Below are 26,779 nucleotides of genomic sequence, written 5' to 3' on the forward strand. Positions count from 1 at the left end.
CAGACCTTCAAATAATGACAACTTCAAATGTTTCCCTTTGTTTTAGCACAAAGAAGTACATTATGAAAGTGTTTACATTTAATGAACTGCACTATTGCAAAATCTTTTATGAACAACCATGTTTCTCAAGAAAAAGAAGTGCAATTTCTGTATGTCTCAATGCTGTGTTATGTCCACAGCTCTTACTAAAATTGTGTGAAACGTAGGAAAAGTAGTTACTTTTATTGGAAAATTTGCAGTTAATGTCTTCAATGTAATTTTTGCACTTTGCAAATTCATCCCGCGGGCCAGATTGGACCCTCTGGCGGGTCCATGTTTGACACCTGTGGACTAGATAGTATTAGATAGTTCCTAAAATGAATGCGACAACAAAAAGAAAGCAAAGTGGAGCAACTGCTCTCTATTGAAAGGCGTCTGTACGTCTTCATCTTCCTGAGGACAGGCCACCCACTACTAACCGTCCCTCCAGTCAGTGCTTGTGGAAGTCATTATGTAACATACTGTTTAGATTCGTCAAGGTTCATTTACTGTCAGTCTGCACACGTTGACACGAAAAAGGAACAAAATTTGTGAGTTCTGTAAAATCTCGTTCCACTCTTTTGTGCAGTTATGCTGATATATATATCTGTATTTTCTTATCATTGTCCAAATGACTTATGTTACATCAGGACGGGTAAAGGAATAGAAGCAGCTGTATAGAGCTCCCTTTCTTCCAAACACTAATCATGTGTCTCTATCACATTTATGATGGTTTGTATGAGTTGTGTGCAGGGTGTCACCATCACCACGTCCATTCAAATAAAAATAAAATCCCTTGTCTGGTGGTTTCTAACTGTGATGCCTGGGTGTTAATAAGAGTAAAAGTCTACAGGTAAGTCTTCATATGTCAAAAGTATCATTATTATTATTATTAAAATCAGCACAATACTGGACCCTGCTAAGAGTCTGCAGGGTCTGTCCAGTCCAAAAGCAGAGACAAAAAAAAGGATAGATTAATGTTGTCCATCTTTATTGACTTTCATATCTTATAGTTTGTTTTGCACTTACTGTTCCTCCCTAGTCTTCTGATTTAAATGCAATTTCTTTAAATCAAATAATAGCTTTGTGACACAGTGGTTTGAACTTAGAGCACCCCTAAAGCTCTGAGCCTAGAAATCGCCCCCCGTTGTGGACAACTTCTTCGTCCGGTCTCGGTTCCCTCGGGTGCGCAGGTGAAACGGTCAGAAAGCCAACGCGTCCCCGTCCACTGACTGCACGGTCCCGTCCGACCCATCGCAGCGTGTTTGTGTTCACCAGGAAGTACAACAACAGAGCACATGTGGCCCGGCTCGCTCCGCCCCGGACATGTGACCCGTGAGCTGGCTGAGTCAGCCGGCTCGTCACGCAGCGTCAGTCTGGAGTCGCACAATTATGAAAAACCAACCTTCCGTTGGAGCTGCAGGCGAAGCGGATCTCTCTTACGTCCAACGGGCTTTCCTTACGAGGCTAACACAGAGCACCGCCGATAGATGGATAGAAGCCACGACGGAGCTCTTCCTGACTCTCAACGGTGAAGAGAATGGTATGTGGGGCCTCTCCGGGTGGATGTGGTGGGGTTTATAGTCTGCTCAAATTGGCGCGGAGGACGGCGGTGGCTGATCGGGGGGCTTTGAGAGCCAGGTCCCCCCCCATGCATGCTGCCTCCGGGCTGTCAGGCACCCAGTCTCAGTCCCGCTGGTATCGGCTGTGTTTTAAGGCTGTCCGGTGGCTCGGTTCTGACCCTGTAACACCGGACCAGTGGTCCCCAAGTGTACCCGGTGACACCGCGTGGAGACAGAAGGAAAAGAAAAAAGAAAAACTAAAATCGCACGGGCGTTGGGTTAGCTCGCTAGCGCTAGAAGCTAGGTGAGCTAGGCTAACTAGCTAAAGAAGCTAGTTGCTGGTGGTAGCTGCGCTGTCTGTCATAATGACAGGGTTTGATCTGGCAAACTGATATCAGATGCCAGGCAGAAGAGCAGCTGGCACGGTCTGGTTCGCACACTCTACGTCCAGATGTCGGAGAAGACACGCTGTCATTGCCGGGGACGAGTCAATGTCTCCTTGAGCTGCTGCCAAGTCTCTTCACACGGCTTCTTATTCCGCTCATGTTTAGGTGACACTGACAACCGTGCACTTCTTATCTCAGACTGTTAATAAAAGTCGTGTTGCCCCCCTCTTAGCTGCTTGGTGAGGTACGTGTTTCCAGGCCTGCTGGAAACTCAACATCAGTGTTTGTTTGTTTGCTTGTTGGTAAGTAGTAGTTGCTGTCCTTCGTGACTACCACCTCCTCCTCTTGTTTTCCTCCCTTTTCGTAGAATTTCCCGTCTAGTCTTCTCCCATTCAGCAGAACTTTGAGAAAATGAAAGGACGTGATGGCGCGTCGCCACAGCCATGACGCACATTTCACCACAGTGTTGTTAGTGCTCAGCTGGGTGATGGCATCTCTGCTGATAATAAATATATTCTGCCTGCAGGAGGTTAGTTTAGGTTAGCAGTCAGCAAACCAGATGGCGCTTTCTGTCTTGTGCAGACATCCATTCTTCATCTCAGTCATAGCCAGCTGCGTGCTCCTACATTTGATCAGCCCGTGGCACTCGGTGGCCTAAGACGCCTTGAGATGTTAAAGGAGGAGACAGCCTGGCACAACTCGAATGCCTCATATTGCCATATCACTCCACATTATATTGGATACTTCAGCGGGCTCGTGTGCTGCCGTCAGATAAGAGAACGCCAGATTTTATTGCTGGATTTAAGTCAGGTCCGACTGACGTGCGTCTCAGATGGTGTTGTTTAAATATGTTCCATATGTGCCTGTAAGTTGAGAAAACACTGGTATCTAATCTCCTGTTACGTGCCGTGGTATGGACGTATTGATTTTATGCAATGAAACTCTAGACCCGCTGCAGCAGCAGCCCGTCTCCTGCCTTTCATTTCCCACAGCTCTGGCTGAGCCGATCACATGCCCCGGCTTACCTCTGGATGAGGGACACTCTTGTGCTGCTTCTCTGAGCCGTCCGACTCTAGCTGCTCGCAGCAGTTTGAACCAACGCTGGCTCATCGAGTCGCCGGCGTGATTTGATCTATTTCGCAGCCGAGGATGGAGTCAGACGTAACGGTCTCTAACGTAACGGTGGGTGGTCTGACTGGACATCAGCTTGGGCTTCAGTGCTCTGAGCTGGAAGAAAATGGTCTTGCGTCACTTCGCTCTGCTCCAGAATAGACTCCGCCACACTAATTTGTGACTGTGTGTCTGTTATCTCACTCTCCAGTCCATTTGAAGCTGACTGATTAAGTTTTTCCAATGGCCCTGCTTTGGACTTTCTGGAAAAAAAATGCACTGGTTGCACTTTATTGATTTTATGAATGGAGCCCTCCCTCATAGTAACCGGCTGACTGTGTCACCCCCCGCTCTGCAGAGCTGTAGCTCATGATCGCTAGTTAGTATGTGTGCGCTCTGAGCTGCTGAACAAACCCCGTTGTTAATTCTTAGTATTCATTATGTTTCTTATGTTCCTCCTGTTAGGCCATTTAAAATAATCAAACATAAACATGCATGTTTCTGCTTTTATATCACACTTTGCATTCAGTAACTCAGGTCTGTCCCTGCTCCTATCCCCTAAATATGGACTGCTTGAACCTTAGTTTTTGCTGACTCACTTAAGAGCCCCATATGTTAAGAAGAGAAGCCATCACATGCTTTGCAGCACTAGTTTATACATCTGCTCGGAGGTGGGACTCGGGGTGGCATGCTAGGATTGCATGAGCCCATGTGGTGCGGTCTTTCAGAGCTCTGCCCACGGGGCACGAGTGCGAGAGCTGGAGAGCATCACACTTTGGTCTCATGACTCTACGGGCTTCTGTGTGTAGCCTACCAGGAATCTTATCTGAAGCCTTCTATGAACTTGTTACCCTCGTTTAATGTTGTTTTATGGGCCCGTGTCTGGGGACAGCTAAGACCTGGCAAGCATTGCTAATTGATAAGGCCCGTCTCAGTTAATGTGTCTCAGAGTGTGTGATATATCCTCATTTAATGGCACCAATCCATGATATCCCACTTTGACCTTATCAAAAAAAAAAAGTGAAGCTGTATTTTAACACCTGTAATCAGGGACTAAACAGACGTTTGACTTGGTGCAGACGTGTAAGATTTTATGAGCCCCACCTGCTCAAAATAAGATCTGAGAAGTGTGTCTCAGTGTTGATAATGCCAAATTGTGTTGACACTCACTTACATAAGAATGTGATGTTTTGCCTTTTTGCATAATACTTTGTCTTGGAGGAATGTTGCGCGGCCTACAGCCTCGAAGGGTATGTGTTAAAATCCGCTTCCTTTTGTGTTTGTGTGCATGTCGTTTTTCTTGACTTCCCACCTGCTCCGTCAGAAGAAAGACTTGACTTTGAATTGGTTTCAAATCACTTAAGATTTGCCTTTGGTCTTGACGGACTTGACAGATTCCTGGCTTCATTTGTCGTCCGTAGACCTTTCTCAAATTTTATATCACTGATAAGGATTGGCGCGTTGATTCGTCTCGATTCAGAGAAGCGAGAACAGCGGTAAGGAATTAAGGTTATGGAAAGAAAAACTCACGCCAAGAGGTTTAGCTCAGTGTACCGTGGAGGATGCCCCAGTTCTCAGTGCATGCTTACAGCCCTCCACCAGTCCACCAGTGGTGCAGTTGTAATTCCTGTAGTAAAATATATTTGTAAAAACATGCTCAGAGCTATGTGACAGTCAGGTTAATCAAGTTCGAGAGAATCTGCATTTTTTTTTGTGTGTGTGTGTGTGTGCTGGTTCCCTGAGAACCACTCTAATGTTTGGCTGCAGCTCACGCTAAAGCGCTGACCCCACTGCTTCCAGTCTTTCTAATGGGTAATAGAATTGCCAGGGCAGATGTTATCTCTCCCCGTATTACGTCAGGCAGGGCCAGAGGAGCGATGGGTCGACCAACCAGCCTCATTACATTGTTGAAAAGAAGGAGGGGGAGGAAGAGCTCAGTTGGCGCGGCTCCTCACTTAAGAGAGCGTGCTCTCGTGGGTTGTTGGGGGTACAGTCGGAAGAGAACGTGATCAGATTTCTGTCTCTGCAGGAACACAACTCACTCCCATGAACACACCAACCAGCACAGGGACGGAATAAAGTGTAGGGTGGTATTTTCTACAGGAACAGGGTAATCATAAAACCTGGAGCTCAGAGGAAGAGGGAGGGAGGAGGCGAGTGAGGAAGTGGGAGAGTGTGTTTTTGGCAGGGGCTTTAAGCTCAAGTCTTTTGTTGCCTGACATTCTCAGGTGCCATGGTTACAGGTTAGCAGAGCACAGTCCTGCTTTATCTCCCCATTAACACTTTGTGAGTTTGCGTTCGATCAAAAGGACAGAAAGGAATTCTTCCACACCGCTGAGACCTCCATTTACTCGCCGGGTGTGTCCGTCATGTGTCACTGGTTCAGCAGGTACTGGAAGTAAACAAACACCGTCAGTGGGATTTCAGACACTGACTGAGTTAACATCAGCTGTGGAGATATAGAAAGCAGAGATAACACTATTGTGCAACTGTTAGGTACTCTACAAGCTGAACTTTACGTAAAATAAAGGATAAACTTAAGATCACACATTCAGTAGGTGAGGTAGTCCTGACATAGAAAACACCGCTAAAGCCGTAGCTACTCCTCAAGTGGTATCAAGTGATTCTTTCATCGTCCGTTGTTTTTTAGCCAACTATTGGATCTGGTTGCCTAGGTCACCCTCTTCTATATTTCCGACCCCAAACTAGCCACCACTACTCCACCTGGATCCACCTGACACTATAAGGCCACTATTGGCTGGTACATTTAGGTTGGAGTGACCAAAGCTGTGGATATTTGGGGGCACTCTGACTGCATCAAGCACCAATTAATAGTATCACCCATTGGTCACTGCCACAATTGACCCTATGTTGGTGTTTTGATTAGTTGGCTGACAACCCCATTCATTTTGCCTTTATCTTCATCTATGAAACATCTTCTGAAGCGCCCCCTAAAGGTATTAGCGTCTAGACAGAACCACTGAGAACGACTGAAACCTCTGCAGTACTTATGCCAGGCCTTATGTGGCGCTGTGAGGTTACTCCCCGAAATATGGCGAGGCTATGACATCATCGTTTCCACACAAAAAAAAAAAAAAAGACCGGAGGCTGGTTTAAAAAATGTCTGGTTTCGCTCTCTGAAAATGTCGACTCAGTTAAGACGGAAACCTAAATGATAAAATACTTTATCATTTACAGTGTAACCCGGCTTCATGTAAACAGATCTTAATACCATGTGATTCGGTTGATTCAACAACATGACCCACTCCAAACACTACAGACCTTTGCTAAAGCTGCGTCTAACCTCGCTACTCACAAGCAAGTATGTTAATTTACTCCCAGTCTGCTAGTGGCCCGGCCTGTCTTGTCAAATTTAAAACCCAGTGTGGACCTTGAACTACAAAGTTTGCTCACCCTGGGTAATCTGCAGGTGAGATAGCTAATGTTAGCAATCGTGTTGACATTGGAAAAAAAAATTGCTGATCTTGTCATCACTTTTCAGTTTGCATGTTATTTCCTCCACTGAAATCACACATGTAGTAATAATAAGCTGCTCGTGTCCTTGATGAATCGTGATAATTTCAGTTTCAGTGCTACATTTATAGGTGGGAATGGACACTCGCATTGTTTGTCTAACCTAGCAACAGTAAAGTAGGATGTTGACAAAAGGTAGCACCAATCAGGAGGTCAACAAAAGGTCAGTCGTGTCGCCTTAAAGTTGAGGATATTTCATCTGGGAAGCCGCCCGCTCCTCTTCCTGCGTATAACGAGCCTTAATTATATTCCCATGAGCACCCGCGGATTATCTCACCAATATCACAACTACCAGTTCACATTATAAGATGTGTTTCCCTGCTTCATACAGATCTTCACATTTTGTTGTATGAAGAAGTTAATATAAGGTATCGTTTTGTACTAACACAAACATCTGTTGAAGATGTCATATGAGTCTGAAAAAGCTATTGCTCATATTAAAGACAGAAACTTAAAGAAGTAGTTTCAGAATTATTATAGTCGATGCTGCGTTAAATGTCAACTTGGAGCCGGTTCTGGTCCGAGCAGCTTAACTCAAAATGACTGGAAGCTGGTTTTAATCTCTACAGATGCTTTCAGAAGGACATTTTCTAATGTGTGGAACCACTTTGTTTGTGTTTTCAGAGCTATGCGTGTGGATTTTGTTATTCTTATCCACCATTTAGCTCCACTCACTTTTTGTTTCGCCTCTAAATAAGTGGTTCTCATAATTGAAGGTTTGGTCTGAACTTTGTGGTTAACTAAGGGTCCGGGGCAACGTTCAACCTAAACATATAGAAAGGGGCCGATAATTCCCTGTGTCAAGATGATAATTTTCACCAACAACAAACATCACTCATCACAAAATTTCCCAGTTTGCAGCAAATTGTAACTTTGCCATAAGCTTGTGTTGTGAAATTTGAGCAGAATATTCTATCAGTGTGAAAAGATTTTAAAATGACCAACTTTTCTGAGATTTAAGACTTTATCTGAATAAATATGTATGTCTCCGTCTCCTCTAGTTTCTTATCTGCCTCTCCACTATTGACTGATGAATTAAACGAAAAATATCCCACAGAAAATAATTTAAAAAAATGGAAACTATTCAGATTTAAAGTCGTAATTAAGGTTGTCATGATCTTATCTTTATTAGCAACATGACTTTATTTACTGTTTATTGTATTTATTTAAAGTTGTGTCTCCGTTCTCTGGGAAGGCAGCTTCAAAATAAAAGAGGCTTCTCAAAGTGCGGGGCCCGAGTCGTTGGGAAAGCCTTTGTGTATCACAGTTGGTGGTGTGTCATCAGTAGACAACCAGGTATATATATCATTGAGGCCTTTGCCCATCCGGTAATCCTCTCCCACACCCCCGCCTCCCTCGCCTCTTTCTCCCCAGCCTAAGTATAATATCTAGTTTGTCTCAGACACATTCATCTGCCCCCCGAGTGGCTTCTTACAGATTAACAGTGGACGGAGTTTGGAGACTCTGATCACTCAGCTTTTAACTCGGGGCCGGATCTGCACGGTAACCGCGCCGCTGTAGACTTTGAGACCTACATGGATGTTGCGTGCACATCTTCAAGAGCGAGTAGCGGTTGTTGTTGACGGTCCAGAGCTCACGGGAGGCTGTGGTGACTGTGGTTTTGTCCGGGAGATGCATGAAGGAGCCCGGGTATGTTCCTGTACAAAGCCCTTAAACACAGAGATGAAGAGGAGGACGTCCAGGTACGCGCTCAGTGGCTCGGTGACACTGGTCAGGTGGTGGGAATAACCTGTTTATTGAGAGGTTTCAGTGAATTTGCTGTAGGCGGAATCGAACCCTGGTAATGATTCAGACCGGGTTCATCTGCGCTCTTCTAAATCACCTTTTCAAATCACGTGCCGAAATCGAGGTCATTCAGGGCAGAAATCACGGCTGTAATGCTATTGTTAGAGTTTCAGGAATTGCTGAAATGCTTCGGTGTTAAGCAGCTGATGGTGTGTGCAGGTTTCACTCTCAGTGCTGAGAGGGATTAATGGAGCTAATCGCCCCCCGGGTCCCTCCGAGCTGAACAATAAGGCACGAGTCGTTAATTGAAAATTCCTGGAACATAAACCCTTTTTATGAAAAACTTAGATTTTGGAACAAGAGTGTTTTATTGCTGTTTCTAGCACCAGTAGATAATCTGTGGCCAGTTTTCTGAACTCAAGCTTGTATGATTTTATATGTTTAATTTAAATAGTGTTTTAGTTTTTTTATACAAAATCCTTTGTTTCTGTGCTGTTTTAAGGACATTTGTTCATTATTTACAAAGAAAAACCCAAACCTTTCCCTTATATTCCAGTTTTTCTCTTCTATACTAGCATTGTTTTGCTCGTGCATTTCACAGAAGATTTGAATCTTGAATAATAAAGCCTTCATTTCTTTTTGTTCACAGTCCCAGAAACCCTGGATAGAAAGCACTTTCACCAAGAGGGAATGTGTGTACATACTTCCAGTGTCAAAGGACCCCCACAGGTATGTGCTTAGTCTGGTGATAGCCATGGAAACAGTGTAATTGCATGGTTGTGTGTTAAAGAAGGCCCAAACCCTAACCACTCCTCTGAATGAGTCCATTTTAATGTTTATGTCTGTCACTATAATTACACATGCAAGTGAGAGGGAAGGCCAGTGATGAACCTGTGCGTCACATTTTCTGCCAGTTTTGAGGATGCGACTTTATTTTTATCAAACTTCCATTTTAGGAATTTGCAGCTTCCACATTTGGACAGTTTGTCTCTTTGAAGCAAGCTCGTTTCTATCTGTCCTTTGTTTCTTTATCCACTGACATATTAAATATAAAACGAGGGAAACGCTGGGTTTTCTGCAGATTTACTGGAATCTTACAAAGCAGTGTCAGAGTCGTATATAGGCCAACTCCTGGCCTGTCATGAGGGGCACCCATTCACACTGTAAACTGTGTGCACGTGAAGCACTTACAAAATAGTTCACTGAAAGGTGCAGTCGCTGGTATGGACATTTATCCAGTTACAAAGAACAGGGAACATTTTATTTGTTAACTTCTTGGTCATTTGGTCTCTTTCAGCTGCATTTATTTACTGTTTAACTGCAGCCTTCGCTCTTAAGCCATTTCTGTTTTAGTAACATTTTCACGAAGGTGGATGCATTGTTCTCTTCTCGTAAACTCACAATGATCCTGGGAGGCGTTTTCCCTCTGTTTTCTTTTGCATCAATGATTTGCTACTGGCTTTTCTCCGCTAACTTCTGTACGTGCTCCTGTTACTAGATGATTGGAAGGTGTTCGTGAACCTAGGCTCATTTAACATTAGGCCAAAGGCCTGCATGTGACAGCGACCAAAGTGAGAGTCCCCTTGGCAGGTTTCATAACTCTTGGTTAAAGGCCAGTGTAACCAGGCCGGCTGCCCAGCGGACAGATAACCTTCTTTAATGCCCTCAAACAGCTTTGTCTGCTGAGAGCTGTCTTTTACTATTAAAAACTCCTTTTATGTTAACATACCTCACATTTATGTTGAGATTCATTTATGTTCGATTAAGTCTCTGATCACATTTGTGTGAAACTCCTTCCAGATGCCTTCCAGGATGCCAGATTTGCCAGCAGCTAGTCCGGTAAGTATTTGTAACTGTTCCACTCACTCGCTCCCCGTTACCTGACAAGATTAGCCTCAGAGTGGATCCGTGCAAACTGGTTAGTTTATACCAGAATTATCCCAGAGATAAATTCTTTTTCAAGTGCAGTTCCACTGAACAGTAACCGTCCTCAGGAAACGATTAACTTCCAGCTTCGTGTGTCAGGATGCACATTCTCCTCTGAGGCAATTAGAGCAGCTGACAAAACTAAACAGTGTATCTTAGTCTTAGCCCGTCCCAATAATAACACATGATGCACGAGGCTCCTCAGATTTAAAGTCTGTTGTCGCAGTGGAGGTTAAAATAAAAGTTTTGTCTGTGAGATTTATTTATTTATTGATCAAACTCTGGCTTTGGATGTTTCAGTTTGTTAAATTAGCGCTGCGTCGGCTTCTGTCTTTATCTCAGAGGTTACTTGAAGCTGTTGCCCGTTAGTGTTATCAGTGGGAACGACAACTGTTGCGAACAGATTGTAGCAAAATGTGGTTAGATAGTCTCTGTAACAAAGGGGATAATAAAGTTATGTCTTATCTGAGCTCTCATTTGACTACCTGAAAGCAGTAAAACTTCATTCTCACTAGTAATGATTAATGTGGCCTTTATTAACATTCTTGCCGTGACGTGATCAGCTTTGCAGAGACCTTATATTTCACTAATGTTTAAAATCTGCTCCGTCCACCTTGTAGGTGCTGCTGTGGCCGGCTGGTGCGCCAGCATGCTGGCTTCACAGCCAGCTTGGCCACCAAGTACTCGGACGTGAAGCTGGGTGAAAATCCCAGCCTGTCCATGCCCGAGCTGGAGGAGTGGTCGGTGGAAAAACACACAGAGGAGAGCCCCACTGACGCCTATGGTGTCATCAACTTCCAGGGAGGGTCTCATTCGTATAGAGCCAAGGTAAGAGGGCAAGCTCTCCTCTGCTGGAGGGCATGTTTTTATGAAGGAAACGGTCCAGCGCAGTGTTGAATAGATAAACGACCACGTCACACTTGACTTTGATGACTTTAACCTTTAGAAATTAGGCACATTTTTATTATTAAAAAAATATTTATTGCTCTGGAATGAATTACTATTTTTCAAACATTTATTGGTTTGTTCTGCTTCCTCCCTCTTTCTTTTCTCTTATCTTCTTCTGTTCACTCGTGAACAGTATGTGCGTTTGTCCCACGACTCACGGCCGGAGAGCATCCTGCGGCTGATGCTGAAGGAGTGGCATATGGAGCTTCCCAAGATCCTCATCTCTGTCCACGGAGGAGTTCAGAACTTTGAGCTGCACCCTCGCATCAAGCAGGTGGTGGGCAAGGGCCTCATCAAGGCTGCAGTCACCACCGGGGCCTGGATCCTCACCGGAGGGGTCAACACGGGTACGTGGCCGGAGAAGATGAACTTGAATCTTTGTCATAGGTCGTTGCAGGGAAAGTCGATTTATTGCACTACACAGCACTTTGCTTTGAGCTATCATTTACTTTCATTTGCATTTATTTTTAAAGCTCCGTTTCTCCACAGCGACCCTGATAATAGTGGAAACCAGACTCTCAGTGATTGTTTAAAATGATTTCTCTGCATGTCGAGAGGAAAAGAAACGATGGCCACAGCAGCAGTGGACATGTCTGTGTGGTGCTAATTAAAATGAAAACAGAAATCGTGTGCGATGATGAAATCTCTGAGTTTATTTTTATGTGGATGGAAGATCTGAAATTGATCCTTCGCTGGACATCAAACTGGTTTTAGTGCTTTGTGTTTCCAAAACGTCACGAGCAATTACAGTTAAACTTTGGACTGGAATGTAATGGAATCAGCAGATTCTTGGTTGTGATTAAACTACACTTGAACTGTACCACTGACATGGGCACAACGGAATAAATAAGTGCACATTGCAAATATTAAATGAAGGGCCTTCCTTAAAACACCCGTATTGTATGGAGACCAACACAAACACACGCTGATGTAGCAGAAAGTTGTAAAGCCGACCTCTAAGCGTGTCATTTGGCTGAGGTGTGTCTGCAGCCGCAGCGCGGCGTTAAGATGCCGTGGTCTGATCATAGTGTTTAAAATATTGCTCACGGGGTCAATTACCCAGACCAGTGATTAATGTTAATGCCGCTCTGACACCCCGGCCAGTCGGGATGGTCTTCTCGCTCACAAATTACTGCTGATTCCATGAGATCCATCAGCTGAGGACTGCGGCTCACAAACAACTCTAATGGGACTAGTGCAGCCGTTGGTGACAAGCCTCATCAGCTGCATCTTCTTCTTCTGGTGTTTTTGGTCTCGTCTTTTCAGAATCAGCTTTATTTAGAATCAGGGGAATTCGGGGGCGTGGTTAAAGGGATTTATTTATTATTTATTTTCCAGTCACAATTTAAAACCTGTTTAAGATATGATGAAATAATCGGTCTGTTCGTGGCGTCCTTCTCACAGGTGTGGCGAAGCATGTGGGCGACGCTCTCAAGGAACACTGTTCGAGATCATCAAAGAAAATTTGCACTATCGGGATCGCACCGTGGGGAGTCATTGAAAACAGGAACGATCTCATCGGCAGAGATGTAAGATGCAACTCTCCATATTGAATTGTGACTCATCTAAAAATGCCTTGTATCAGTCATAGGTTTTGTTGCTTTCCTTCACCATGGTCTTCCTACTCTCATAAATAAATGTTTCCTTTGCGCGCCACAGATTATTGCTCCGTATCAGACGCTGCTCAATCCTCTCAGCAAACTCAACGTTCTCAACAATCTGCATTCGCATTTCCTCCTGGTGGATGACGGGACGGTGGGCAAATACGGCGCTGAGGTCCAGCTTCGGCGGGACCTGGAAAAGCACATCAACCTCCAAAGAATACACGCACGTAAGAAAACCAGCAATGCAGCAGTTTCCAAGTCAATGACGTAGTGATTTTTTGGGTCTCAGGTGGCTGCACCTCCTTAGCACACCTGGCCCGTTAAATGACTGAAATATGTACCTTGATATGTAAAATACATCTGCCATCGTCTTTCCATGCAGGTATCTGAGCAAATTTTTGTCCTAAGGATTATTCTTTTATCCTTTCTTTAATCCAAGTGCGCCCCCTGTGACAGGAAAATCAAACTCAGGTTCTTGTATTGTGATGTTGATAATTGACCAGTACCCAGAAATGACCAAGAAGGTGGCATCTAGTCTTTTTTTAGACAAGGACATTTAATTATTATTTACCAGTAATAATGCCAGTCAGTAATGCAAAGTCTAAGGTGACTTGACTTTCACAGTAAAATAAAATAAAATTCAGATGCACACGTTCAGTTACAAACTCATTCTAAGCTTGTTTTTTTTTTTCTTCTGTTGTTCAGACGTAGCATTTTTTGCATAGTGTTACAGGACGTGTTCTGACTTGTTGAAAGAGTGATGACTTTATTCCTGGAAAGATGTGATGATCTGTCGACTGCACATTTTGAATGGGTTTAAATGTACCCGAGGTTTCCTGGAAATAATGAATGAGAAGACGTGAACAGTCTTGACTGATGCTCATTTAATGTGACTCTTTAGAGCAACTTCAGTGAGATTTACACTTTAAGTGTGAAGGATTATAAGATACTTGAATTCCTTAATCACAAACTACTGGATTATTGTTTATAAGGATAAATTATCCTGTTTCAACATAAACATTATAACAGTCATGAAGGTTATTCAAACCCATTAGTGTAACTAATGAACCAGCAAATGAGTGTATATGATTATTACTATAATTTAACAGCTAATGTCCACATTAAAACAACCATATTTACTCTTCATTTCATTGTTAATGACGGTGAGATGGACATTATCATCTCATCTTGAGTGGAGCTGTATTCATGAGGGGATTTATGTAACAAAAAGAACCTGATTTTAAAGTCTCTTTCTGTCTCCTCCTAGGAATTGGACAGGGTGTCCCTGTTGTGGCCCTGATCTTTGAGGGCGGTCCCAACGTGATCCTGACGGTGCTGGAGTACCTTCAGGAGAGCCCCCCTGTCCCAGTGGTGGTGTGTGAGGGGACCGGCCGCGCTGCTGACATACTGGCCTACGTCCACAAGCAGACCGAGGAGGGGGGGTAGGAGGAGCCCACACACACTGCAGTGAAGACACATTTGCCCGTTTTTGTTGTTGAGTAATAATAAAATTTTGGATGTGTGATACGAGGGCGGGACATGTACAGTTAACCAGTAACTATGAGAAACACTGAACCGAACTAAACAGCAATGTCAAGGATTCAGTGGAAACACACTAGTTGTTTCTAACATCTCAACCACAGCCCAGTCCGTTACACAACTTACAGTTAAAAGAAACCTGCAAAAGCATGACTGGTTTTTAAACATTTATGGCTATGCTCACTGGATCATTGAGATGTTGTTACTCGTTTTGTAAAAAGAAGACGTCACGATTAAATGCTCACCCCCACAATCTGTTAAAGAAAAAAATCTGCACCAGATTTTAGATCTCTTACCTTGATAACTGTGTGTGATCAAATCTGTGTTTGTTGTGTTGCTGAAGACACTTAACCCAAACACACTCGGTGGACTCTCTCCTGTTAAGCCAGTGCAGCAGTATTTAACCAGTGTTGTGACTGTAATTGTTCTGCAGGGGTCTTCCTGACGGAGTGGAGACCGACATCATTGCGACCATCAAGAAGACGTTCAACTTCAGCCAGAGCGATGCCATCCATCTCTTCCAGACCCTGATGGAGTGCATGAAGAGCAAAGAACTTGTAAACTACTGCAATTTACTCTAATTACTTCATTTTCCATTATTATTGATTATTTGACTGAAATAAGTATAATGTTGTTTTGGAGTCGGCTACTTAGCCGTGGGCTGCTACTGTTATGGTTTGGTTTTGGTCTCATTTGGCCCATTTGTTTACATTTTGGCAAAGTGGAAGTTAGCACTGATTTGATATTGGTAAAAACATATATATATATATATCATTGATTTTGCTGATATTGAGCTTTAGGTGACTGATGTTGCATCATGTGACCAAGCTCTCTATAAGCCCCCTGTAAAAATAGTCTCTGGGTGAAGGCGTCATGTTTCCCACTGGAAATTCATACGTGCCAATACAGAGATAACCAGAGAAATAGAGAGAGCTAAGAAACTAAAATATAAAAAGGTTCATTTCACTGCTATATACTCTCCACTACACAAGAAGAAGCACAGATTGTGATGCAAACTGCAGCTCACATCTCACCTCTCTCCTCCCGTTAAACTCTCCCACGCCCCACTCACCTCTGAACTAGATGAACACATTTACCCAGTGTGAATGTGGTTTGAAAAAATGCAGACTCAGTTCAGTTCCCCCGTACCAGTAAAAACAGCTCAAGACTCCACTTTACTTACTTAGATGTAGATACTTTATTGATCCCCTGGGAAATTCAGCCGTATAAATTGATGCCATAATATAAGCTTTAAATGTCTGTGGGAGCCTGATGATATGTGCTATCTTGTTTCTCGGAAAACAGATCACTGTGTTTCACATCAGCTCTGAGGAACACCAGGACATCGATGTAGCCATTCTGAGGGCCTTACTCCAAGGTTAGTGCATGACTTCTCCCTGAACCTTTATTAACTGAGAAAGTCACGTAAAGTTGACTCGGTCCGTTCGCATATTCCAGTTGTTGGCATTTGGAGGTTAAGATTTCACGACTCTGTAATGTTTTCATTCTGATATAGATATGCTTTGAGAACACCCTCCCTCCTCCCCCCTGTGTGCCCCTTTCTTTCTGCTCCTGAGGAGATCGTGTTGCTCGCATTCACATGGGCTCCTTATTCCAACACTGTCGCTCACTGAGCTCCAGGCCTCACAGCCTTCTCCTCTTTCTCTGAGCCGTCTGTTAGTGTCCTTTCATTGCGCCGCGTCGTCTCTTTTTATTTTTCTTATGGTAAAAGCGAAGGAGATGCTCGCTTTAAAGTTAAACAGTTAAACATTCTCAGTTTCTCGGTCGACAGAGGGGCGTAGTACTGATCGTATCTAGATGTAGGTTGTAGCACGTCTTTGCTGCTTGTCCTTCCTCGCTCCAGGTTGTTTAAACAAAAGCCAAGGATTTGTAAGTGACAATGACTGATCCAGAGTCTGGACAAACCAGTTCACACATTCCAAAGCCGAAGTGCCCACTCGGGTAAATATTTGTCCAGTCATCTTGGTGGAACAGTAACTCATCCTCAAAAGGACCCCGAGGCACAAAAGTTCTCGAGCCTGTTGAGAAAACACTGGGTGTTGCTCAAATATCTTTCCATTTTCCACCTAAGTGCAATTAATCTTAGAGGCTGTGTATTAAATGGGAACACCGGCGTTGTTAAGAGCTGAATAAACCTTAGAATAACATTTCACAAATTGCCCGAGATTCACGTTTGACATTGAAATCAATACTGTGTGTGGTTTTATGATCATTTGATTCGGATGGCTCCTAGAGGACAGTTGGGGAGATTACTGTGGAAGAGACCACTAGACTGAGCGGGGATTTACTCTGTAGTCTAATCTGCTCTGTTGCTGTATTAGTGTGTAATTGACTGTATTACTGCTATGGCCCTGCTCTGCTAACCCCTCTAATCCTGCTGGCTGGCTAACAGGAAATACACAGTTAATAAGGCTTTACTGGCCTGGGAATTAATTTGTGCGTCTGTGCGTGTTTGTGTGTTTCCATATCGCCCGCCCCGTGTATTTCAGGCACAAACGCATCTGCCTTCGATCAGCTGGTCCTGACTTTGGCCTGGGACCGCGTAGACCTCGCCAAGAATCATGTGTTTGTGTACGGACAGCAGCTCCTGGTACGTCTGCATGTTTGTTTGTCTGCGTGTGTGTGTGTGTGCGCGCGTGTGAGCCACAGCTCCCAGGGGTATTTACTTAGCTCAGCCTCAGCGCAGAAACTTTGGACTCACCCAGAACAACCCCAGAATCTTTGTTGACCACAGTTTGTGTTCTGCAGAGCCGGAGGGACCGGGCTCGGGCAGGCTGCCACGAACTGCTTGTCTTGACTGTAACGTGAACCCCATTACAGTTGTCTTCTTAGGCGGCCCTCTGTGCCCGTGTTTATTTTAAAACTGGAGGATCTTGAGTGAATGAGAGGAGAAACAGTATTTATTGGTATTGGGTGTGCAGTTTGGCCTTATTTTTGGTCTCCTCCCGCATCGTGTTTATTTGAGAAAACGACGATTTGCCCACATGTTTATCTGCGGCCGTGTAGGTGAGCTCTTTGGAGCAAGCGATGCTGGACGCGCTCGTGATGGACAGGGTGGACTTTGTGAAGCTGCTCATAGAAAACGGCGTGAGCATGCACCGTTTCCTGACAATCAGTCGGCTGGAGGAGCTCTACAACACGGTAACGATGTGCAGCACTCACCAGCCGCTGAACAAAGAGAGCTACCCTGAAAACAAGTGTCGCTTATTGTGCCTTTTGTATTTTCTTCTTTTTTTTTTTTTAGAAACAACCGCCCAACAATCCGACTCTCCTTCACCTGGTTAGAGATGTGAAACAGGTAGGCAGACCAGCTTCACTTTATCACATCACTTTAGTTTATGTTTTCTAAATTTCTCTGGTTGTTGCATCTTTTCACAGAGTCATCTGCCTCCGAACTATAAAATCACTTTGATTGATATCGGCCTGGTTATCGAGTACCTGATGGGGGGGACTTACAGGTGCAACTACACCAGGAAGCGCTTTCGAATCATTTACAACAATCTCCATGGCAACAGTAGGGTGAGTTTAAAGGACTTTAAACTCAAGGCTGTGTTAAATGTCCACATATATGTTGTTTTTGTCTCAGTCGGTGGAAGACACACCAATATGAGAATGTTTCCATGTCCTGCACAGAGGTCTGGACGCCACGCGGCGGGTCCTGGTTCTCATTTGAGGAAAAGTCACGAGTCTTTTAGCATGCAGGCGGACAAGAAGGAGAAGACGAGGCACAACCACTTCATCAAAACCGCACAGCCCTACAAGCCCAAGGTAAACCCCTCATGTGCAACAAACGGCTTCTTTCAGGCCTGTGCCTAAAAATGGAAATCCGCCTCTGCATCCAAGGCGCCTGTCTTGAATGGAAAAGTCATGTCTGCCTCACTGCTTTTCCTTCTCCTCTCAGCTGGAGACTTCCACCGAGCAGAACAAAAAGAGAAGCAAAGAAGAGATCGTGGACATAGACGACCCGGAGACACGGCGTTTCCCCTACCCCTTCAACGAGCTGCTGGTGTGGGCCGTGCTAATGAAGAGGCAGAAGATGTCGCTGTTCTTCTGGCAGCACGGAGAGGAGAACATGGCTAAGGCGCTGGTGGCCTGCAAACTGTGCCGGTCCATGGGCTACGAGGCCAAGAAGAGCGATGTGGTGGACGACACCTCAGAGGAGCTCAAGGAGTACTCAAAGTACGGGTTTCTGCATCAAATTTTTCTAAAATCCTTTTACTTAGAAACAAACGTGTGAACTAACTGGTGATTTTTTATTTATTTTTTTTACCAGTGAGTTTGGGACGTTGGCTGTGGACCTGCTGGAGCAGTCGTTCAGGCAGGACGAGACCATGTCCATGAAGCTTCTGACCTATGAGCTGAAGAACTGGAGCAACTCCACCTGTCTGAAGCTGGCTGTCTCCTCCCACCTGAGGCCCTTCGTGGCTCACACCTGCACCCAGATGCTGCTGTCGGACATGTGGATGGGACGGCTGAATATGCGCAAGAACTCCTGGTACAAGGTTCATGTTCCATTTAGATTTTATTTTTTGTAAAAACAATCAGAGCTGGGGTGTTTGTGGTGCTGCCTTTGCTTCAAATCTAATACACAACAAAACGTCCAGTACCTGGGAAGATGCAGCATCGTGTATAGTCTGAGTCTAGAGATACTGAACAACTCTGCAACAGTTTGATCTGCATATGAATTTTAGCAACAGAACCTTTCCAGTCCGTGCAGCACTGACCAGTGTTTGAGCTTTTATGCGCGCTGGTAAACCGTCCTCATTGAGAGTAAAGGAGAGGGAACTATCATGACGACAAGCTAACGTGTGCAGAGGCTTCGCCGGAAGTCTAGGAACTTTATTTGTTGTCCCCAGAGGGTAATTCAACAGCCAACAGTTGATTATTTCCCAGACTGGTTATGTTTTAATGTTAGTGTTGGCAGTGCTAGCAGTGTTGTGCTGCAGCCAAAACAAAAGTTTTCTTCCATCTGAAATCCAAATCTTATGAACTTACACAAGTTACAAAGCCTTTTAATGGAATGACGAAGCGAAACGGTCGTTTATGAGGCAATAAACTTCATATTTTAGGATGAATCTTTTGAGTTCGAGTTAACTACTTGTTACAGTAAACTGTATTCCCACAGCAGTAATGTTTGTATTCTGTTTAGATTTGGTCTAAGGCAGTAAACCTCACGGGGCTCATCAGTGTGTGTGTAATTCCAAGGACGGTCTTCAAATGCAGCACCCACCCACATGAGTGTCTCTATGTGTCCCCAGGTGATTCTGAGTATCTTGGTGCCTCCTGCCATCCTACTGTTGGAGTACAAGTCCAAGGCCGAGATGGCTCACATCCCTCAGAGTCAGGACGACCACCAGATGACCATGGAGGACAGCGAGCACAACTTCCAACACATAGCTGAAGACATCCAGATGGTTAAGATTTAACCTGTTCTCAGAAAAATACATGCGAGCTTTAATATTTTCTCCGCTATTCGCTGCCTTCTCTCTCATACTTCTCTCTGCCATAGTGTGGCCGCCTGTTGTCTGATTTGAGCCTCTTTAAACCCTTTGCAGGATGTTTTCAAGGAGGCCAGATCCCACGACCACGTGGAGGCAAAAAATGACATGGAGACGCACATTCGTTCACGGAAGCTGCCCTTAACCAGAAAAATCTATGCCTTCTACCACGCTCCCATTGTCAAGTTCTGGTCCAACACGGTACGTAGATTTGCAGAAGATACGCACTCGTCCTCCCGTTCATTGAAGGGTTCATTTCCTGGTGGTTTATCTGGGCAGAAATCCTGAAGATGGAACCATGACATTAAGATCTTCTCAAAGTGTTTTGTAAAGAGGAGCCACCCTGATGAGACCACACACACATTTCTTTCTTGTTGGTTCTCCACTGGTTATGCGTCCATACTATGATTCAAGGTGTCTTACCTTCAGCTGAGGATCAGATACACCCTAATGTCTCTGAACCACGGGCTACAGGTGTATTAGGACTAAACGACTTAAGATCTGACTTAAGGGAACACAACCACACAAAAAATCACAAATCTACTACAAATATTTAGTTAATTCTTGTAGATTATTGCTAAGTATTTATCTGGATTGTCCCCACTCCTCAGCGAGGCTTAGTTCCTGGCTTGTTGGGAATCCTTCCAGCCGTCACCCCCTTTTTTTTTTTTTGATTAAAATACCGACACTTTATCTCTGCTCTGTTAAACACTATTGGAAGTGTCCACTGTGCAACCCTCACACCACACAACAGACTGTCCTACTGGTTGTCTTTTATGGAAACTGGGACACCACCGTGAATTTTTGCATGTTATTATTCATACATATGACATAAACATTCTTTGAAACCAGAAACCAGTCAATAAATAGCCAGTGCTGTCTCATTCACACCCTGGGAAGCATCACTGTGGGTAAAATTTGCATGAACAGCTTTTTCAGGCCATTCAGGTCTGGGAGGTGCTGATAACATCACTGGACCTGCTACTCTACATAATATACCCTGAGCTTATCTACATCTCCTGCACCTGCTTCCACCCTGATTTCAACATATCAGTGCGACGCTGCCCATGGGAAAATGGCCGATTTTCCAACAGTTCACATCTCACACGTCAGGGTTCAGTGCTTTTCAAAAGTGTAGCTTCGATTAAAGCTGCACCAGTGAACTGGACGTGTGCGTTTGTATGTCGTGTTCGGATATTTTCAGACTTTCCCACAGTCTGCGATATGCCTGACCTGATTATTTTTTTGTTGTTTTTTTAAGCAAAACAAAGCTCGTTTGTACAAAAAAAAGTTTATTGACCACCAAGAAATTGGTCACGTCATGTCTTTACAAGGAAAGCTTCTACTTTGTTGGTTCACTGAGTTTATAATGACACAGCAATGACAAAGCTAACGACAGTGACGATGCTAATATTCAGCATGTCACTGTGTTAGTGTTTCCTAATTAGTCGGTCTGTGATGTCATTAGTTTTACAGAGGGCAAATCTGACCTCGTAAAAAGTCACAATTCATAATGTGTGTTAATTGTAATTGTATGGTACATATAATTAAACTCTTTATTGGCTTGGTACGCTTCTAACTACTGATTTAGATGTGGACTGTGTAAATTGTGTTTTGTGTAAACTGTCCAGAGTTGATCACAAAGAGCACATCGTTTCATATTAACTATAACTTAATGCTGTGTTTAAATATATACATTTTAATATATAATTAGTGATGAATATAATTAATGAATGATTTGAAAACACCATTTCATTTCTAATCCTTTGTCTCCCGTTTCCAGCTCTTCTACCTGGGCTACTTGATGTTGTACACGTATGTGGTTCTGGTGAAAATGCCTGAATGGCCTTCTCCTCAGGAGTGGGTGGTCATCCTCTACATCTTCACCTCTGCCATTGAGAAGATTCGAGAGGTACGTGGAAAAGAAACGTTCCTTTTTTTTTCAGGCTCCACATGTTGTGATTAATGTCGATGATGAGTTAATTCATGCTGCAGCAGGACAAAGCGTAAAAGTCGCTTTTTGTCTTCAGTGCTCTTCTACAAGTTCACCTCATTTCACTTTTCCTCTCCACTGCTTGTTCTGCTCCTTCCTTCCAGATGTTTATGTCCGAAGCAGGCAAAATAAGCCAGAAAATAAAGGTGTGGTTCAGCGACTACTTTAATGTGTCCGACTTTCTGGCCATTGTGACATTCTTTATTGGCTTCGGCTTGAGGTTGGCTGGAGGCGATGCCTTCGTCCCCGGGAGGACGGTCTATTGTCTCAACATCATCTTCTGGTATGTGCGACTCCTGGATATCCTGGCTGTTAACCAGCAGGCTGGGCCGTACGTCATGATGATTGCAAAAATGGTGAGTCCTTTATAATTGGAGCACTCATTTAAATGAACACATGTGGTGAGGAGCTGCTGACATAGTCATAGCGCTTGTCATCTGCATTTCAGTAATCTTTGTTTTCCCAAGTGTGCAGTCAGGGAGTGGGGCTGCTTTCTAGGTATTTTCAGGTTGAGACATGCGGAGTGCATCTCCAGACTTAGCCTCTGGACTGATATTGTTATTGTGTGACTGGAACAAGACACAACAGGCTTAGTAATTCTGCCTTCAGGTTTTACATTTTAGTTCTGAATGTTTTCTCTGAAGGTCTAAAATTTGTGATGGAGTTGTTCTTCCATCATTGTTTTTTCTTAAAAGCTTTTTATGATCCAGGAAACTGGGTTGAAATTCTTCTTTAATGGTTCATTCCTTTCCTCTCACATAGATCAGGTAGTTTGTCGTGGTACACAATGGTCAGAATAACAGACTTTTGTTTGTCTTCTGAACACAGTCAGAGAGTTGTCGTTACCGGTTTCATACGTGTTTCACAATGACATTCATGTTTTTATTCTGTCACCTCGACGGTTCACATTTAAAACAGCATTAATCATCTTCACCCTGTTACCAGGTATTGTGCTCCACACCCCGTGCATTGTGCTAAATAGATAATATCACAAGAGGTAGCCTCCCTTCAATAGAATATCAGGTGAAATTATTATATCTGTTTAGTTTTACGTTGCCTGGAAAAAAGTAAGTGTTGCTTAGACTTAATCTAAATATGTAGATAACGCCAGCGGACATGTAGCTTTAGCTGAACTAGTTACCCTGACTTTTAGTTGGCTCATCTTCCCGCCAGCACCTCTAAATGTCCCTTTACTTTCTTTCCATTCATTTCATTGATATTACTACTCACATCTGATATATTCTGTGCAACAACTTATTTTATCTACGTATGGAAAAACTTGTGGTTTTTGCAGAGAATATTTCTCAGCAGTGTTCTCAACTTTCTAATTGGTGAATTTAGAAGTGCTGCTCGGTGGATTTATTATTATTTTTAGTTATTTTTGTTACCCAGATCATCTTCATTCTAAGCTAATTTAGCTTTGTATCTTGTATATGAACACACAGTACATTTTAATGTACAAATTATACTCATTGCTAAAGCTAAATATAAGACACTTACACATATTATTTAGTTTATATTGCCGTGGTGCAAAAATGCCATTTAATTTCTGGCTAGAACACAAATAAACATATTTATTAAACTCCTATTTTAAGTCAGCCAAGATTTGAATATCATTGTCAGGTTCTTCATGACTTTACTTTTAACATTCAGGCATTATAAATGTTTTTTTTATCTAATAGCATCAAATCAAAGAAAAGGTGAACATCAGTTTGTTTCTGTTTTCTTATATTTCGAACTGAATGGATTTCCCAACTAAGGAAGGAAATAGGAAGAAATAATAATTTGTTTCTCAATAATTTAACGTGCTCTAATAACTCCACTTTGTTCTTTCCGAGCGAAGTTCACTCTGTGTGCCGTCTCTTGCAGGTGGCCAACATGTTTTATATTGTAGTGATAATGGCCATAGTTCTGCTGAGCTATGGCGTACCCAGGAAAGCCATCCTGTACCCAAACGCGGAGCCAAGCTGGACACTGGCCAAGGACGTAGTCTTTCAACCGTACTGGATGATGTACGGGGAAGTGTATGCCTATGAAATCGATGGTAAGGACGATGAGGATGGTAGAGGAGATTATGAGGGTAAGGACAGTTTTCTTCATAGCCTCTCACCACGGCATTACAGCTGATTGTCACTCAAAAAAAAAAACCCACTGGAAATCAAACTCACAGCGGCCTGACCACCTGCCACCACAATCTTTCACGCCACACGGTTCTCACACAGAGGCAGCCAATGTGGGTTCTCTCTGGGGAGCGGAGGGCTTTTTACTTCACCAAAGCATTGAGTGCCTCTACGCCGCTATTGATGGTCTCAATAAAAGGATTAAGTGATCGTCACTGGAGTCGGGCGCATTTGAAACTTAGGTCGGACAAAACCCTTGGCTGTAGCTGGAAACCTGAGTAGGTAACCTGAGGAAATTTATCTCAGGGTTTGTCAGTGTTATTATAACGGCTAGTACACCCATTAATGCTTTCTACCGACAACCGAAAGAGTTTATATGTCACGATGACTAAATTTAAGTCTTAATTTTGTGTTAAAACAACAAAAATGAACGGTTCGGTGTAAAGTTAGACGTAGCAGTGCTGTCCTTCTTTTCTGCAGTAGAAAGGTAGATGGAGAAGAATATGATCTAGGTGGAGGTGTGGGTAAAATCTGGTGGAGGTTATGTGTGTGTGTGTGTGTGTGTGTGTGTGTCTGTGTCTGTGTCTGTGTCTGTGTCTGTGTCTGTGTCTGTGAACGTGTGCGCAGTTTTTGAGGTGTGTGCCTTTTCCTAACACGCCCCTTCCCGTCACAGTGTGTGCCAACAACAGTGAGTCATCAGTGAAGTCGCTCTGCGCGGCAGGAGTGTGGCTGACCCCTTTCCTGCAAGCCGTCTACCTCTTTGTGCAGTACATACTGATGGTCAACCTTCTGATCGCCTTCTTCAAGTAAGAGCAGCCAGCGAGAAATGGAGCCGTGCTCTTTCGCGTTCTGCTCAGAGTCGTTAATGTAATCTGTGCTCTGGTTTCCAGCAATGTGTATATACAAGTGAAGTCCATTTCTAACCTGGTGTGGAAGTACCAGCGCTACCACTTCATTATGGCCTACCATGAGAAGCCTGTCCTCCCACCCCCCTTCATCCTGCTGTGCCATGTGTACTCCCTTTTCTCTACGTGCCGAAAGAGGAAGAAGGAGCACACCTATGGACCAAGTACGTTCGCGCTCGTGCCGTGTTCCGCGTCTGCAAGTGTCAGGAAGTGTAACTGTGATCGATGCTGTTCAGTTCAGCGTTAACGAGCCTCTTTGTTTTTCCAGAGCTGTTTCTCACAGAGGAAGACCAAAAGAAGCTTCATGATTTCGAGGAGCAATGTGTGGAGACGTACTTTCATGAAAAGGACGATCAGTTTCACTCGGGCAGTGAAGAACGGATACGTCTTACTTCAGAAAGGTGATGAATTCCTGAAGGAACAGCAGTGATTTAATTAAATATTTCTTTTAAACGATTCAGTGAATGCGTGATGCTGCAGGGACATGTTTAGATCTAACATTGACCCGTCCATAACCGAAGCTGCTGTTTGTCCGTTCGCAGGGTGGAAACCATGTGTTTGCAGCTGAAGGAAGTCGGCAACAAGGTGAACTTTATAAAGCGTTCCTTGCACACGTTGGACTCCCAGATTGGTCACCTGCAGGACCTCTCCGCTCTGACTGTGGACACTCTGAAGACTCTGACCGCTCAGAGGGCCTCCGAGGCCAGCAAGGTCCACAATCAGATCACCCGGGAACTCAGTCTGTCCAAGAACGTGGTCTCCAGCATCGCGCCCGTGACGACGGACGGCGGCCCCCTCTCCAAATCTTCCGCGATAGGCAAACGCAGCGTGGGGGCCTACTTCGGCTCCTCTTTTCCTCAGGCGGGAGTCAACATGGCGGACTCTCTTTTCGGAATTGGCGCGGGGACAGAAAGTCGTCGCAGAGTCGGGCCCGGCCCCGGAGCGGAACTGGGGCTGGACCCCATCCTGAACCCGGCGTTGAGCCCGGAGAGGAGGGGCTTGTCTGGGCTCGGATACCTCGCTGCAGAGGCTGGTTCCTCAGTCAGCGCCGGCTCCGGTGCCTTTGTCCAAAGCTCCGTGGCCATCTCCCCCCCTGAGCTGCGTCTCCGAGGCCATTCTCTCACCCAGAGTAAGCTGACCCGTCCACAAGAGTCGGGCCTTCCCGACTCCCCATCCAGCCTGCCCAACGTGCCCTGCCCCGGGGCTCAGTTCCACATCAGCAGCACCCCTTCCCAGCCCAGTGGCTCCAGCCACCCAGAACTTGCCATAGCTGGGCATTACCAGCAGCCCCTCCAGCCAGACAACTCCTCTGTGGAGTTCGGGGCGTTTGTGGGTAAGTATGACGAGGGCGAACCTGGTGTTGACAATATGACAGAGGAGGGTGAAAACTGTGTGTGTGTGTATCCTACTGTTGTTATTGTCTGTAAGACTCCGGGCTCTTCTCAGCCTGCTTGCTTGCCTGCTCGCATTACGAAGCCTGAAAGCACAGAGGGGGTAGAAAGGGGAGCGGGAGAGAGGGAGGGGAGTTTGGGGTACGTGAACGAGGCGTTTTGCGACGACGAGGGCGGATCGGGCTCTCTGAGTAGAGTAAAGAGTGCAGACACTGAAATCCCACTGGATCCAGAGGCGGCGGGGTCACGCAGATACCGTGCCGCCCGTTCAGCGGCGCCCAGGAGACCCCACAGACGGAGGAAAAGTGAGTGGAGTGTGTCGGGACCCGCGGCGTCCCGCCGTGACGGTCAAAGTGTGTCAGAAGGCCGCCTTGACAGGAGGAACGCAACGAGAGGTTTGAGTTTCAGTCTGAGCTCAGGTTGAGGGCTGCATCTGCCGGGTGCCGGGGGACCCCTGTCCATGTCCAGATCAGGATCC

At 44.7% G+C, this 26,779-nt stretch overlaps 1 protein-coding gene across 7 annotated transcripts in view; it reads left to right on the plus strand.

The window, feature by feature from the left end:
- The first annotated feature begins 1,014 nt into the window (after window positions 1-1,014).
- trpm7 (transient receptor potential cation channel, subfamily M, member 7) overlaps window positions 1,015-26,779 on the plus strand; it is a 34,881-nt gene continuing 9,116 nt past the window's right edge. The window contains exons 1-26 of one of the 7 annotated variants that reach the window (XM_047580150.1): window positions 1,015-1,561; window positions 9,006-9,085; window positions 10,157-10,195; window positions 10,903-11,110; window positions 11,364-11,577; window positions 12,635-12,759; window positions 12,890-13,061; window positions 14,102-14,276; window positions 14,807-14,930; window positions 15,679-15,751; window positions 16,884-16,984; window positions 17,401-17,535; window positions 17,639-17,692; window positions 17,773-17,913; window positions 18,028-18,162; window positions 18,296-18,573; window positions 18,668-18,896; window positions 19,653-19,808; window positions 19,950-20,093; window positions 21,676-21,804; window positions 21,990-22,241; window positions 23,755-23,965; window positions 24,679-24,811; window positions 24,896-25,074; window positions 25,179-25,311; window positions 25,453-26,696. In XM_047580150.1, the coding sequence (XP_047436106.1) occupies window positions 1,559-1,561; window positions 9,006-9,085; window positions 10,157-10,195; window positions 10,903-11,110; window positions 11,364-11,577; window positions 12,635-12,759; window positions 12,890-13,061; window positions 14,102-14,276; window positions 14,807-14,930; window positions 15,679-15,751; window positions 16,884-16,984; window positions 17,401-17,535; window positions 17,639-17,692; window positions 17,773-17,913; window positions 18,028-18,162; window positions 18,296-18,573; window positions 18,668-18,896; window positions 19,653-19,808; window positions 19,950-20,093; window positions 21,676-21,804; window positions 21,990-22,241; window positions 23,755-23,965; window positions 24,679-24,811; window positions 24,896-25,074; window positions 25,179-25,311; window positions 25,453-26,696 (4,867 nt within the window). In that variant the 5' untranslated portion in view covers window positions 1,015-1,558. Of the gene's footprint in view, window positions 1,562-8,100; window positions 8,314-9,005; window positions 9,086-10,156; window positions 10,196-10,902; window positions 11,111-11,363; window positions 11,578-12,634; window positions 12,760-12,889; window positions 13,062-14,101; window positions 14,277-14,806; window positions 14,931-15,678; window positions 15,752-16,883; window positions 16,985-17,400; window positions 17,536-17,638; window positions 17,693-17,772; window positions 17,914-18,027; window positions 18,163-18,295; window positions 18,574-18,667; window positions 18,897-19,652; window positions 19,809-19,949; window positions 20,094-21,675; window positions 21,805-21,989; window positions 22,242-23,754; window positions 23,966-24,678; window positions 24,812-24,895; window positions 25,075-25,178; window positions 25,312-25,452; window positions 26,697-26,779 lie in introns of those variants that run through there. The other 6 variants (XM_047580152.1, XM_047580151.1, XM_047580148.1 and 3 more) reach the window with 6 other exon arrangements.

The sequence above is a fragment of the Mugil cephalus genome, chromosome 3, assembly GCF_022458985.1.
Source record: "Mugil cephalus isolate CIBA_MC_2020 chromosome 3, CIBA_Mcephalus_1.1, whole genome shotgun sequence".
Taxonomy (NCBI): Eukaryota; Metazoa; Chordata; class Actinopteri; order Mugiliformes; family Mugilidae; genus Mugil; species Mugil cephalus.